The following is a 15,219-nucleotide window of genomic DNA, read 5'->3' on the forward strand; positions in this document are numbered from 1 at the left end:
TCATGGCCTTGATAGTTGAAATAGAATATCTTTTTTGTGCTGGATGCTGGTGAGTGGGTGTGAGGGCAACAAATAGCAGGAAAGTAAAGGGAGAAGAAACGGGCAGAGTTTACCCTTAGGGCTTATGAGGTAAGGACACTTAACTCATCACATGCATTGCCATAGTCAATGTGATTTTTATCAATTATATGCTTTAAAAACAAAATGAATAAATCATCTCATTTACACAAATATAAATATATTTTATGTTTAGTATACACAATAATGATTTGCCAACTTCAAGAAAAAGCATGTCAGTAAACTCTTGCTAATGGATACACAAACTGCAAGGAGAGCCATGATTGATTGGGGCACTCAAGTACTCTCTTAAGATGAAGTGGGACAATGGTTGTTTGAGTGAGAAGGCTGGTGGTGTGGCTCAGCGGTGCCATGCTAGTCCTGAGAGCTACGAGAAACACTGTCCTCCTCTAGCTCCCATTCAAAGTTCTGGCCAGTCATTTGGTAGAACATCATGTTAAAGGGTTTGTAGAACTTGTGCAGCCGCCGAATCACATCCGGGTCTATTTTGGGGTGAGTTCTTCCTTTGGACTTTCCAAGGCACCTGGGGGTGCTGCTGTCCTCTGGCTTCTTTAGACATGGGAATCCCTTAGTTTTATTGAAGTAGAAGTGTTTATCTGTGACAATCCGCTTTAAGCCCAAGAAGTCCTGCACTTTAGCCATTTCTCCGGCAGGGTCCACGATCAGACGCTCCCCACTTACAAAGTGCATCTGGGAAAGAGGGAAATACTGCATCCAGCTCTCCAGGTGAAGTGCATATATTCCAATACGCAAAGCACTCCAAGAGGCATCAATAAGCCCCAGCGTCCGGTTCTTAAAAGCCAGAACCTCAAAGGTGGGGATCTCGGGTTTCTTAGATAAGGTCTGTGTATAGTCTGAAATGGCTCTAGTGACAGGATTACGCACAACAATAATAAGCTTGATGTCCTTGGCCATGGAGTGGATGCGCTTGGGGGCATGGTTAGTCACAAAATAGCTGGGTGTCTTCTCCATGGTGATCTGCCCCTCCAGCGTAGAAGGCATCAGGTCTCTGGGAACAGAGAGAACACAAAAAAGAGCAGCTTAGGATAACATTATTCCCAACACCTCTCGCAGTGTAAATACAACACCCAAGGACATGGTGAAAGCAAATTTTGTACATTTATTAGCAGAGTATTATTTGAAATTACAAGGGGAAAAGAACTGGTATTATCACTGGACATTATGTTGTAAGGAGAAACATACAGCTAATTACATCCATGGAGTAATATGCCAGAGATAAAAGAAGGAAGATGAAACGGCAGGCAAGCAAGTATGCTCATTGCTTAATTGACTCCATCTGTGTTACTCCAGGAGCTGTTTTGGAACTTTAATAATGAGTTCACTGCATATCATTAATACTGGGGTGCCTGGGGTATTGTTTTGTCATACATTTATTATGCATGCCAGGCTCAAACTCCGTGCAGGCAGTTTTATTTCTTACCCACATGTACTTCCATTGCAATAGGTGAAAGCAGCTCCTTCTTCCCCCCTGTACTACATATAAGGTTACATGGAAGGCAGCTATAATTAATTATCAAATTAAAGGAAATGATTCCTAGTTTGCTGGCAATGGCCTGAAGTTGAGATATTTATTTGGGGGGTAATGGGAAGCTATTTGCAGTTGCTCTAAATGTTCTGTTCAGCTCACCAGGCCTGTAAAATGATATGTACAGCATGACAGAGCAAGGGAAAATGTTCTTTCTGTGGTTTACATTTTTATATCAATAATAAAGCATAGCGATTGCCATGGGCAAAACCTTATCAAATGTTTACACTCATGTTCGTTTCAATCCGTGTGGTTTTCTTTGTTTGTAGGCTATGTGATTTAGTGCTAAATTGGTACACTAAATCCTATGTGAGACATGCAGATTATTTAACAACTAACACATATGAACACAGCTCCTGCTTCATTTTTTGATGTGGTGTAAAATGAAGCAGGAGCAAGGACTGTGCTTTTGAAAATGTGTGCACAACCAGCCAGCCATCCTGAAAGTCTGCAAGAACTTCTCCATCATTCTAGTATTAAAGCTCCCCCCCACCCCCCTCTTGCAGGAGTATGTTTTTTCCATTACACTGCCCTGCACCACAAACCCACAGTTGTTACCATATAGTCACATCAATCATTTGCATCTTGGACATATTCTAAATTAACTGTTCTCCAAGAAAGAATCCAATTTAGTCTGCTAAACATAAGAGCTGTTATGCACATATCGACCCCCCTCACACACATTCATCCATGGACACTGGGCTGAAAGTCTCACAAGTGGCCTGGTAATTGCATCTCAGTAGCAGTATTGCCTTCCTGATGGGTAATTTCCCTCTGGATTATGTTTGTCTCTTGACAGTATAGAACTGTGGTTACTTCTGGGCCTGTAATGGGATATCAAACATATCTACAGATAGCTTGGTGACTAGAAAGAGTATTAGTTTTCATTATATTTCCTCACTCGCCACCCCCTTCCCTCTAGAGTAATGAATGGCTAAAGATTTTTGTAACCTTTCAAGGACTTTGGCGCTGTCTGCTATTCAACTCCAAAGTACAGTGGGAGGTCTGAGGGTGCAACATCAACATGGAGTGGAAAAATAAATAAAACTCTAATATATCACCTCAAATCACCTTGAAGCAACCAATATGGACATGAGGTGTAATATCTCACTGGCAATCTTTGGAGCATGTCCAATTGACAGGACAGATGTGCACTGTTCAAGGTTATTTTTTTAAAGCATGTACATAACAAGGCCCTTTTCCTAATCATGCTCAGTGCTTATCGTCAAACATTTAATTATACAACAATGGAAACGGCACAAGCAAAGTACTTTGTCATTGTGCTTTTGATTGGGAATCAGTCATGGATCATGTACGTCTAAAATGTCAGTGGGATGGTGAGGCGGGATGGAAATCAAAACGCTGATAAACAAGCTAATTTCTTCATGCATGGCAAATGTCTCCTCTGGCCTTGCAGTCTAGTGGAACTGAAGTAAACACGAGCAAACAGTTAACTCTCACTTTTTTCCTCTCTCTGCATCATCTGCTCTGCTCAAGCACAGGTCATTCAGGTGGGTAGTTAGATAAAATCCATAGCACTAAAGAGGCCTTCGTGGCCATCTGCTGTTTACTGCTTCACATTGAGAATATAACACACAACATTTATTTTCTTACATTCACATGTCCATATATTTATTTACATAGCAAACAGAAGTGTGAAGACACACTTATGGAGCCCCATGCTCTTTAATGAGTAATATTTAATGCTCAGTGCTTTAGAAGCATGAGTCATTCATCAAGAATTGCTGGCAAAAACTTTATTACATTTAGGAAAATAATAACCTAAGCAATACATTAATATTAAGACTATGTTACTCTTTTAAACTATATTTCCCCTGTTGAATTAGGGTTGTGTACAAGAACTTGGCTGGAAAATCCACTTCACACCTACTGTTTGTACAATTCAAACCTGGAGGATGCCCAGTCATCTCCAAAGGCTGATTCATCATTCAGAATATGCAATAACTGCAATTATATTACATTTTTATGTTTGTTAAGAGAGATTTTTGGTAGATAATCAAGGTTCCTCCATGTCCAAACACCCACACCAAAAAGGATTGTGGAGGATGCCCAAGTCCTTATTTACAGACATGCATAAATTTGTTGGTACCATTCCACAGTAAACAACAACAAACTACTTCCTCAAATCACAAATCACATTTAGTTGTTTTTTATTACTGATTTGGTTGCATATTATTTGCATACAAAACTACTGGTGTCACATTTTCCAGTTTATGTATTTGTATTTATGGGTAAAAAGCGTATATTGAGGAAGATCACGTCCTGTCAGGTTTTTAAAGTATGTGTGTCATCTTTGATACACTGTAGGTTTGAATAGTTTATGTATATAAGGATCAAGAATGGAACATGTAATATTTCACCGTGTCACTATGGGATACATACATTTTTCCTTAATCTTAATGTTTTGCTATTTTAATATTGAAGGATCAACTGATGGAGTGCAAATAAAATTAACAAAATGGTTTAAAATGACATAGATAGTGACAGGAAGTGACCTTGCTGCTAAGCTTAGAAGGTCTTAGATGGCTTGCTTAACTCTTTTTTTAACCATCCACATTATGCATCTCCTCAACCTTGCTCCATGAACAACATAGCTTTTAATAATAACACCAGCTGTGGCAACAGGAACATGAAGCTGCTTCGGATTCCTGAAGTCTTTACCTTGTACGTATATGGACATTTAGAAGCATATTTCTTATGCCCTCGCAGAGCTCTCACCTAGACTTTCTCTAGTCCGTCTTCTATGATCTCTATTGATGCCAATAGCTCATATTTACTTGTGAGTAAATGATAAAGTAAGACAGGGAAATAAAAATCCCCCTCTAATTTGTATTGATCAAATTTTAGCTGTTTAATATCAGTGGGTTTAAGTTCCTCTGTGTAATGTCAACTAGAATCCACTTTTCTACAGGAGAACACTCATAACAAGCCTGAAAGTTCATGAAGTGCATAACTTTGAGAAAGTTTCACTGAAATACAAGCATCTCATTTTAGTAAATGTAAATAAAAGTAAATATATACTGACTCAGTAAAAGAGAACATCTTATTTTTAAAGATAGAATTACATTTAAGCCTGTAGTATATAATAAGATTGACGTGATGAAAGACATTTCATCAAAAATGAAAAAAAAAAGACATTTCAGCAATTTTATATACAAAATATGTTTCTTTCTAAGCTACACTGTCAGTAATTTTTTTTTCTTTGACTGCAGGCAAACAATTTAGATTTAAGGAGTATGTGAATTTTTTATTGTATTATCCAATGTAGTACTGACAGTATCAATTGGGTTTGAACATCCATTTCTAAACAGAAGTCAATGTGGACATTTGAAGGGAAAGATATGGTGGGCAGCTTGCAATGAATAACACAAATAATTTCCCAGGAGTGACATGTTTGTGATTAGAGCAGCATACGTAAACAAACAAACAAAAAAAATCATTTCAGGGCAAAAAGGAGAAAACCCCTCTCCCCCAAAACCTAGTCAAATGAATCATTTGTTCCTTAGCTCTCGACGATGGATGCGTACATGTTTGAGGAGGAAAGTTATCAGAGCGGGGTAAAGTAACAGCACATCTGACCTCAGCACTTGAGCATTGTGTTAGTATTTCTTTGGGGGTCAAGACTTAAAGCTACTCACTAGATATAATTCTGTAGTATTCTGAAAGGAGGAGAGCTATTGAAGATTATTTATTTGGTCAATCAATGAATAAAAATACTCTTGTGACTCCAGGAATGAAACTTGGACCAGAGGGAGGTTTTCCAACTCTTGCATTACCAAGATTAAAAGGATACTGCCTCGCCGATATTTACATTAAGTTTTTTTATCCTTATTTTCCATCGCAATCTTTACACACTGTCAATTTATTTCTTGGCTTTTTTAAAAACTGCATCTTCTATATAGCATCCTTTGCCTTAGTAGTTTAATCCTATGGCCTTTCAAACTAAATATGTGTAAAAATAGATGCAAACACTGTTTCTTTTTTCTTTATTTGAAGACATGAAAAGAGGCAATATGATAGAGCATATTAAATATTTTATCAGCGTGCTACAGCTTTTGAGCAGCAGTGAGAAAGAGGCAGAAAAATCAGGCCAAGACCGCTCGTCATCCTTCAAGTACAGGCACTTTGTCTTACACTATATATATATATATATGTATATATATATATATATATATATATATATATATATATATATATATATATATATATATATATATATATATATATATATATATATATATATATATATACTGTATGTTTAGTTTTTCTGTGTTCCATTAATTTTTTATTTTACATTGGAGGCCGAATAAACTCAACTGATCAAAAAACAATACCACTCTTGTGCATCATCATTTGGGCAATGAACGAACAGCAGCAAACCAGTTCTCAAATCACATGTTTAGGACATACTGAGCTTGCTCCTTTGAACATATGATCACAAAATCATTGGTATATGATCCTAGTAACAATGTAGATTTCACTAGAAGCAAAGAATTGTTATAGGTTTTCAGTTCCATTTTATTTCCTTGACCTACTTGTTTGCAATTAAACATGATTGCATTTGCTGTGTTTTAGACCTTCATGCAGTTTCTCTCCAGTCTTGCAAAAGATTCTCTGAACAGTGCAGCAAATTATTTTCACATTTATGCAGATTACTGTTCTCAATGGTGTCTGGCAAAGCTGTGTTATAATAGCAGCAATATTCCTTTTAGCACTGCCGTTTCTCTGGAGTTGACGTCATTAACGCTTTGAAAGATGCAGAAGACATGCAGTTACTGTCTGCACTGTGACATAGCTGTAAAAATTACAGTTCAGTTTTAAACCACATTTTTTCTTCCCAATAAAGTCACTTTTTGTTTGTCTTTCATATGAAATCCTTATTAAATGCATTGAGATATTGGGTATTTGACTTAATGAGAAAAAAGTTAAGGCATATGAATATGTTTGCTATCAATGCATGTATTGCATTTCTTCTTTTTTTGTAGGAAAAAAGAGTGTCAATCATACTGGCATAGACCTTTAAAACATTGTTATTTTTTATTGCATTTATTTTAGCAATGTTATACACGTTGCACTGCAGAAAAAATAAGAGTATAACAAATTAAAACATCAAAAACCTTCCTCTCTCTAAATATGCTCATAATCTTGTACTTCTGCAGAAACTGTGGACTTGAATATTTGAGGACAACAGTGACAGCTGGTCCTGATCAAAACCTTATTCCCTACTCTCTTCCTGAGTTTCCCCCAAAGACCTTCCCACTTCCAACAGTGGATAAGCCAGGTACTTCTATGCTCGCATCACCAGACTGTAGTGCTGAGATCTGAAGCTCGGCTCAGATGGCCATTGGAAGTAGAAGACTGATATAAATTAAGACAATTGGGGAAATAAAGCGAATGTTTAGGAACATGCCATTCATTTCCATTGTTCTGTTCTTAATAGTATGAGCCAGGAATTATTGTATTATGCAATCAAATCCAGATAGAAAATGTGAACAATCTTATCTTGGATTCCAGACCGGGAGATTTCTTCCTTTTTTAAACCCCTGTTTCTAATCTTGTCATCATTGCCTACAGAAGAGCTCTGATTTCTCCTCATAAATCTAGAAATAAACATAAAGCACAGATCCTTATATAATAGTTCATCTGTGCAGTAGAAGAACTTCAATGTGTCATTTTTCTTGAAGATTATCTTCTTTTTTGTTCTTTACTTGTTTGCCTCTTACTTTATCCCATGATGCCCTGATGGGAGCACTTCAGGATAAAATTCCCCCTGTTTGATCTGCATTGACCTCAATACTTACCCACTGATAGTCACAGCTAAAACGAAGGCTTTCATGACATCTTAGTTCCCTTGCCAGAGGATCACAAAACAACCACATTTGCTAATTTTGTGGTCAGAACAAAAACAGACACCTTCCAAGGACACATTTTAAAGGCTATATAGAAAATGAAATAGTACAATTAACAGGCAAGTCCATACAAAATACAGATTTTAGTTCTTTTGTTCTTTACACTGATTACAGTATTCCCAGAGCTACTTTATAGCATATGAAGGACAAACATTTGTTGTTGTTTTTTGCCTCCTCCAGTGATATTCACTTACAGCCTTATCAAAATGCATATTAGTTGAAAGAAAAGCACAAAAAAGCTACTCTAATTGAAAGTCACACCTGAGTACATCAGAGTCAAAGGCTGAAATTTACATCCTGGAAATGTAGCAGATCCTGTTCAGTTGAGCAGAACCAATTAATATGACAGTTTGGACATGATAGATTTGCTAGCCTGAGAAAACTGGCTGAATCCAATCATTTAAGTTGGCCGCTGACAGAACTCTGCACCTGTTTAACTGCAGCATGTGGGATACTGGTTCAAATGAACAATCGCGCAAACAATGATTTATTTATTTTATTTTTTTATGTGCTACCTTCATATTAGTTGACACTCTTGCCAATTAACTGTTATAACGGCCTGAGATATAAATCTTTAACATAAGAAGGTTTCTGGTATTTCTAAGGACACGATGCTCTGTTACAGAATTCCACATTACAATAAGATAAAAGATCAAAAATTGTGTATAAGAAAACTAACAAAACCATTGCACATTGCCAAATTAATTAAAATGTCCCCAAATGACACATCTGTGATTCACATTGTTTCTTAAAGCAGGTGATTAATTTTAAGCGTCACATGCAGATAAATATTAATTATTTGTACAGTATGTGACTCTACCAATGTACTCCTCATATTAGGTGCATCAAATGTTGGTAAAACTCTTTAAACAATGAAATAGAAATCATAGTCACTATTTTCCTATCCTTTTTGTGTTTCATTACTGTAGGTCAGTGTGACACTCAAAAGGAGAACGCTTCAGGGCGTTTTGCGGACAACAAGTGAAAATGACTAGAAGACAGATGGAATTATTTTAGCTGTCTTTGCCTTCACAAGAAGTATACAGCAGCTCACAAAAATACTAAAATCTCTATCACCATTACAGATCTTTCTCCATTTCCATCTCACATGGTTCTCTTTGAACTTCTATTATACTAAAGCCCTGACACCCCTTAAGTAAGTACTTTTACTATATATAAATATAATGTAAGAATATTTTTATACCTGGCATTAGTAGTGTAATTTAAATGAATCAATAATAAAACCATAAACAGTTTTATTACAGGAAGTGCTACAAATGTCTTAAAATTGTCCATAAGAAGACTCTGTGCACAGAGGTTTATGCATAGATTAAACTATTTCACTTGTGTTGCAGCTTTTCGTTCTCTGAAATAAAATGTAAAACAAAAAAAGGGTGTGAGATGTTTTCTCTGTGATTTTTAGCTGTTAACTGGTCAGCAACTAAATGTGACAAAACAGAAATGATTTTCTCTCCTGAGGAGGGGAGCCAGTCACTCTATCTGGCAGATTGCTGGTGTGTGGTGTTAGATTTTGATCATATTTATGAGACTGCTCTGATAGTCCTTTGTAAACAACATATTTCATTTTAAATATGGTGGGACTCGAATGATAAGTGCCAGTGTATCATGTTTATGTTGTCTTATATTCTTGCCACTGATGTGCTCACTTTGCTTTAACCTTTTTGATTCTTTGAATGCGATTTAGGGTTATGGTTTATCAAACGTAAGGAACATATATCTCATATGTCCTTGAGCACATGTTTTGCATTCAACAAATATTAAGGAAACTAATTAAGAAAAATAATAACAAAGAGTATTTTAACAATAAATACCTTGTTCCCTTGTTTTCTTTTTACAACATGTGCAGCAGTGCCAATTCACCTTCAGTTCAACTGTTTTGCACAATCCCAAGATGCTTTTCCAGAGGATTTAGTTCATTGAATTATTCACCTTAAATTATTGATATCCACTGTGCTGCCAGTAGTGGAATATAGTGAGGTAGGATTAAAATATTGCAAAAATGACACTGGGAAGAAAGTCTTTGTCAGTGTGTAATTTGGTATCCTTATCAACTTTATTAAATTTAGATCTCTGTTCCTAAACACTTTAAGTCATTGACCACTAATGGATTTGCACTCTCTGTCTCGATTGTTGGCTCACGCTGATAAGCTTTTCACATTAGTGACAGCATCAGCCTTTCAAGCTCTTAAGATCGACAGAACCAACATTAGGGAAACGACTTCCTTCCTAAACAGTTTTTATGGCAATATAAATGTTGGTTAGACCTTCATAAAAATAAATTTCAGAACTTTTACAAAAAGTCAATTTCAAACTCTTTACAGTTTTCTTCCATTAGACGTTTGATGTGTTATTAAGTCCAGATGGTATGTGTAGTTAGCTGAATCGAAGAGTGTCACAGTGGCATGAAGTCACCATTTATTGTTGCAAAATCAGCAAGAAGTGGAGCCAGATTACTCAGATTAAACAATAATGCTGGATAATCCCAGTTTTCTGATCCTAAAGAATTACACAAAGCATTCAACAGCACAATATTTATCTGTCTGCAGCCTGCTTTCACAAAGCTCTTGGCTGCCCTGCAGCATCTGGTTAGAAAGGGGTTGCTGTCTGTTTGTGCTGCTGGTGTATTCAATTAGCACCCAAACCACCATACCTCTCTTTAGCACAGGGGTCACCAACAGTCACAGAGCAAGTTCTCAAAATAGCCAATGTCATTAGGGAGCACTGCCAAATAAATAATTTCATTTAATGTTTTTACATTGAAGTAATAACATTTGTTTATATTTAGAATAAAAAAAGTAAATTATAAAAAAATTGTTTAAAATAAATTGCTTTATGCATAAAACTCTTTTCTATGGTTAAAGTTCAGAACTGTGCGCAGACGCCTGCAGGATATTATCGGAGGGCAGCAGCGCCTGCAGCTGTACGGCTGCACCCACTCTGCCTACCTTAAGATTTTCTTTAAAGTAAAAAAAGAAAATAATAATTTCTGAAATTTTTATTACCAAACCCTCTTTACAATTAACAAAGTTGTGGAGAAAAAAAAGACCTTATGTATCAAAACATCTTGTACCTAGCGCACATCTGAGTCTGTGGAGGTCAAAGGGCACGCCAAGACTTAAATCTTATTGGTCAGTTTGCTTTTGTTTATTTGGCGGCTTGGCGCTTTTTCTGTAAGCCAAAACTGAATGAGCAGAGTTTGAACCTCCCGTAGTTCTAAGAGCGGTTTGGATCCCGGCGGAACTTTTTACCGTGTTCGGTTCTGGCGGGTCGCCGGTTTATTAACTTGTTTGATGTTTCCCGATCTGGAGAGCTGATGGGTCACCCGCTAGCTGACATTTGCCGCTCTTCCTGAGCGTCTCAGACAGCAGGTTAAACAATTTAATTTAGTCTTAATGTTCCCCAAAAGAGTAAAAATTAAGCAAACATTGCTGCTTCACCTTCTCCTCCTTTGAACGTCTGATACCACCTGAACCTAGGAATCAATGTCCTCCTCTTTCCGTAGATCACACGAGTAGGCTTTGCTTCCATGTCTTTATTATTTAGCGTCGTTTGTGTAAAAGAAAAAAAAAGGGTGCGCTGCTTTAGTGGTTTAGGTTTGTGCTGGTTTTGTGCGACGCGCACATGATGCGCATTGGAGAGGTAGTTGTGCTCCTGTAGGTCAGGTGCAGTGATAGTTTTGTGCCTTCCGATATGTCGGACCTTTTTTCTCGACATCTGCTGGTGTCAGCCAATAGGTGACCCGTCTGCTTTTAAGTTCGCAAAACCACAAAAAAGCTAATAAATCGGCGACCCGCCAGAACTGCGCTCACTGTAAAAAGCTCAGGCGGGATCTTAGAACAACGGGAGGTTCAAACTCCACTCATTCATTTTTAGCTCACAGAAAAAGCAAACTGACCAATAAGATTTAGGCTTTGGCCCCCACAGATTCACATATACAAAATATTTTGGCACAAAAGATCTTTTTCTTCTCTCCACAATTTTGTTAATAGTAAAGAGAGTTGGAGAATAAAAAAATACAATACAATAACTTTTTTTTTATTTAAAGGAAAATCTCACAGTGCATACAGCTGTACAGCTGCAGATGTGGGCAATTTAGAATCACACAAAAAAGCTCCAAAAGGGAATCAAACTTAAAACTCTGAACTAAGAACTTCTGATCACATAATAGCAATTAACCATATCTGCCATGGTAAATTATTACTGATAACTATTTTCAGTAGTCCCTAACATTAATATGATCAGGCAGCATGTAATCATATATATGTACTATTGTTATAAAGGCTGAGCCAAGAAAATGTATGTCTGTATCAAACAAGTAGCCCTTCGTGTTACTCTGTACCCGTGAAGTAGCTCCCAGTCTCAAAAAGGTTGGTGACCCCTGCTCTAGCACATGAACCCATGAAGCAAAAGTGTGCTGTGTGGAAGATACACCCTAATTACAAAAAAGCAGATTTATTTTTTTTCTGTCAAGAAACCTAATCAAAGTTTTTAGTCAAAGTGATTAAGAAAAGTGTTTTAGGGTGAGAGTTGAGCTAAAAAAAAAGGTCATTGAAAAACCCCCCCACTATAGTTTGCATAAATTTCAGACCATCACATGCAAGAATAAACTATTGATTTTTCAAGTAATCTTCCTTTCAACTTATTTCCATTATTGACAGCACCATTTATGAACCTTTAACATCTCTAAACGTGTCCTGGCCTGTTGCACAGCAGTATTGATTGTAGTGAGGATCATCACATTGTGCTGAGAGGAGAACCATGTTCAATTATATTCAACAACAACAACAAAAAAAAAACACCCTTGAAACTTTAAGCAAAGGTAATTTCATTAAGTCCTTTCAAACCATCACACATGCATACACACGTAAATTCCTCCTGAAAGCTATGACACATATCTTGTTTTTGAATTGAATCCAGTGCAGAATGTGACCGAAATGTTTAAAAAAATTTTTATGGTGCTTTGATTCTGCATAATCAAATTGTAAACATGGTTCAAAGATAATAATATTTACATATTTGTAAAAAAACAGAAGCGGCAATGGAATCATAGCAAACAACACACTCAGTTACAATTAGCTTTTATGTCAAACTGTGTGTGACAATATGCTGTATGATTTTTATGCCCCTGTAAACTAAGTGATTTTGTTGAGACAGGGATGTTTGGGCTGTAACATCTGGATGTGAGGAAATAGGCTGCTAAGAATGTTATAATCACGCAGACAAGGACTAAGCTGCACCATTAGGAGCTAAGCTGACCTATCAGTCGGGCTTTTGCTAATCCAAATTGTGCTTTAGCTGGCAGAGATTGCTACAGTTCAGACAGACTGTTGGGAGGGGTGGAAAAAAAGGAAACAGTTCACCTGCCATGTGAGCTGCTATCACAGATGAGATATTTATCTTTCAGCATTATGCAAGCACATGAGCAGGGGGTATTTTTTCCCCACTTAGGAAAGCTCATTTTCGTGATGGATATTACACTTATTCTCCGTGTAAATACCGGCTATGGCCAGTTCAAAATGCCTAAAGCTTGCTTTTGCTTTATGCAGATTAAATGGCCTTACTTGTTGTAGCATCATGTTCCAATCAGTTGAGTGACAGTTTTATTTACAGCCGTGACATGAGCACATCTTATGTCAGATTGTGAGTATTTTAATCTGTTTCTGCAATTTAATGAATATGAAAGGCCAGTTCGGCTTGAGGACATCTTTTTTTTTTTTATCAAAATTGGACTTTTAAAAAAAGGCCAGCCTATAGGATAACTACTTTATCACAATTCTATGTATGACTACACCTAATATAAGCAGCTCACAGTTTGTTCCATACATGAAACGTGTTACCCGAGCTGACATGGCACTGGGGAAATTAATTTGCCACAGTCATATAATGGTTGGTTATTCAATCACTGTTAGATTTAATCTAACACTATAATCTCTGCGGGCCATTCCTCCTCGCGGAGCGTCGTAGCTGTAAAGACTGAGGGGATAAAAGAATGGATTAGACAGGGAGTCCACTATGAACAGGACCTAACTCTGCAGCACGAGTGGGCTGCTGTCAGAGAGAAAATATGAAAACAGCTCCTAAACAACCGCTCCACTAAATGCCTCTCTTTATAGCAAGAATTACTTCATATCATGGCTTCTGAGCTTTCTGGTTTCTGTCATCTATATTTAATAATTTTCAAGATCAAAGCAAGGCAAGTCCCTTCCCACTCTTCTCACTCAAAAACTGTTTTACCAGCCGAACAACATTCAAAGCTCTCACTGCACAGAACCCCTCTGCTAGACCTCTGACCTATTTATTATGGTGGTTCTGCTTTATTTCAGATGCTTGCAGCTGCAGCCCCCCAAAAAGATATTCTTTATCACTGAGGAAATGGACAGAAAACACCTCAGCTGTGAAATGGCTGTTATAAGTCATTGAACATCTCACTTGTTTTTAATACTCAAGATGGTGGGTGATATGAGGATGTAATCCTTGAATGGTTCTCGATATACCCCTCAGCCCTTTGAGCAGCTTGTTTGAGCACTTTCAGTAAACCCCGGTACACACCCTTAATCTCCCCTGCAGAGGTAGTTTTACACAGCAAGTGAATCTGCTATAAACACACAACAAATGCAGGATAATGTTTTGGAGATATACAGATTAGCTTCTGTAATCCAGACTGCCAAAGGGAGAGCTTAAAGAGAAAAGTGTCAACTGTTTATATATAGAATAAAACCTAGTATTAAACCTTAATCTTTAAAAGCTATTTTCTATTGTCACATGTTTAGGTTCATTCTAATGGAAGAATCAGGTTCATTTGTTCAAATTTAAGTGATACAGGCAACCCCAAGCTTCTTTTTGAAGATTTTCAACTTTGTTTAAGCTAGTTTTTGAATAAAACTTAATTAGTTTTTATTCTGTAAATCACACAAAAAATAAAACATCTGGCTTTTAAACAGATGCAAAAGTACGTTTTTTTTTCTTTTTTGCGGCACTCCCACCCAAGTTATTCTTTTGGGATCTGCTGAACTGCTAATTTAATTGGACAAGTTCATGTGAAAAATAAGAGTGAAAAACACATATCACTTCTAATAGTTATATTATTAAAGCCAAAACAAAACACTGTTTGCAACTACTCCTACTTGTGAAAGAATCCTGTTCTGTTTTGAAATGTTGTTATATTCCACAATGACAAATTAGAGGGGGTGTGTGCGAAGATTGGAGGCTAGTGGGTGATAGATTTTAAAATTTACTCTTTGATTAAATCCCGGCACAGAAGTTTTACTTTATTGTTCCCACAAACTGCTTTGAGCGTCACAAGACCTCATTTCACTGATTCATAAAAGCAAAGGCGGGCACAAAATAATGTCTGAATTTCAGCACACTTGGCCCACTTAACATGATTTATTTGCGTTGTTTGAGATGGTGGGTATTTTGACTCATGTATTAAACAATATTCATGCTGTCAAAGGCTGTAGGTTCTAAAAGGTCTGTGCATGAGCAGCCATGCAGTATGTGTAAATGGGACGGGCTCTAGCACCGTGGGATCAGTTTGCTGTTTGATAACACAACTGATATTCTGAATATGACAAAATAATTCTTTCTGGCATAGAAAACAAACTGTATAACTTTAGTTCTGCTTTAACCGCAAAAACAAAGACT

The 15,219-nt window shown here is 37.0% G+C and overlaps 1 protein-coding gene across 1 annotated transcript in view; it reads right to left on the minus strand.

The window, feature by feature from the left end:
* Positions 1-218: 218 nt before the first annotated feature.
* Positions 219-15,219, minus strand: part of hs3st4 (heparan sulfate-glucosamine 3-sulfotransferase 4) — a 77,956-nt gene continuing 62,955 nt past the window's right edge. The window contains exon 2 of the mRNA XM_005796791.2: positions 219-1,087. Coding sequence (XP_005796848.1) covers positions 433-1,087 — 655 coding nt within the window. The 3' untranslated portion in view covers positions 219-432. The remainder of the gene's footprint in view (positions 1,088-15,219) is intronic.

The sequence above is a fragment of the Xiphophorus maculatus genome, chromosome 16, assembly GCF_002775205.1.
Source record: "Xiphophorus maculatus strain JP 163 A chromosome 16, X_maculatus-5.0-male, whole genome shotgun sequence".
NCBI lineage: Eukaryota > Metazoa > Chordata > Actinopteri > Cyprinodontiformes > Poeciliidae > Xiphophorus > Xiphophorus maculatus.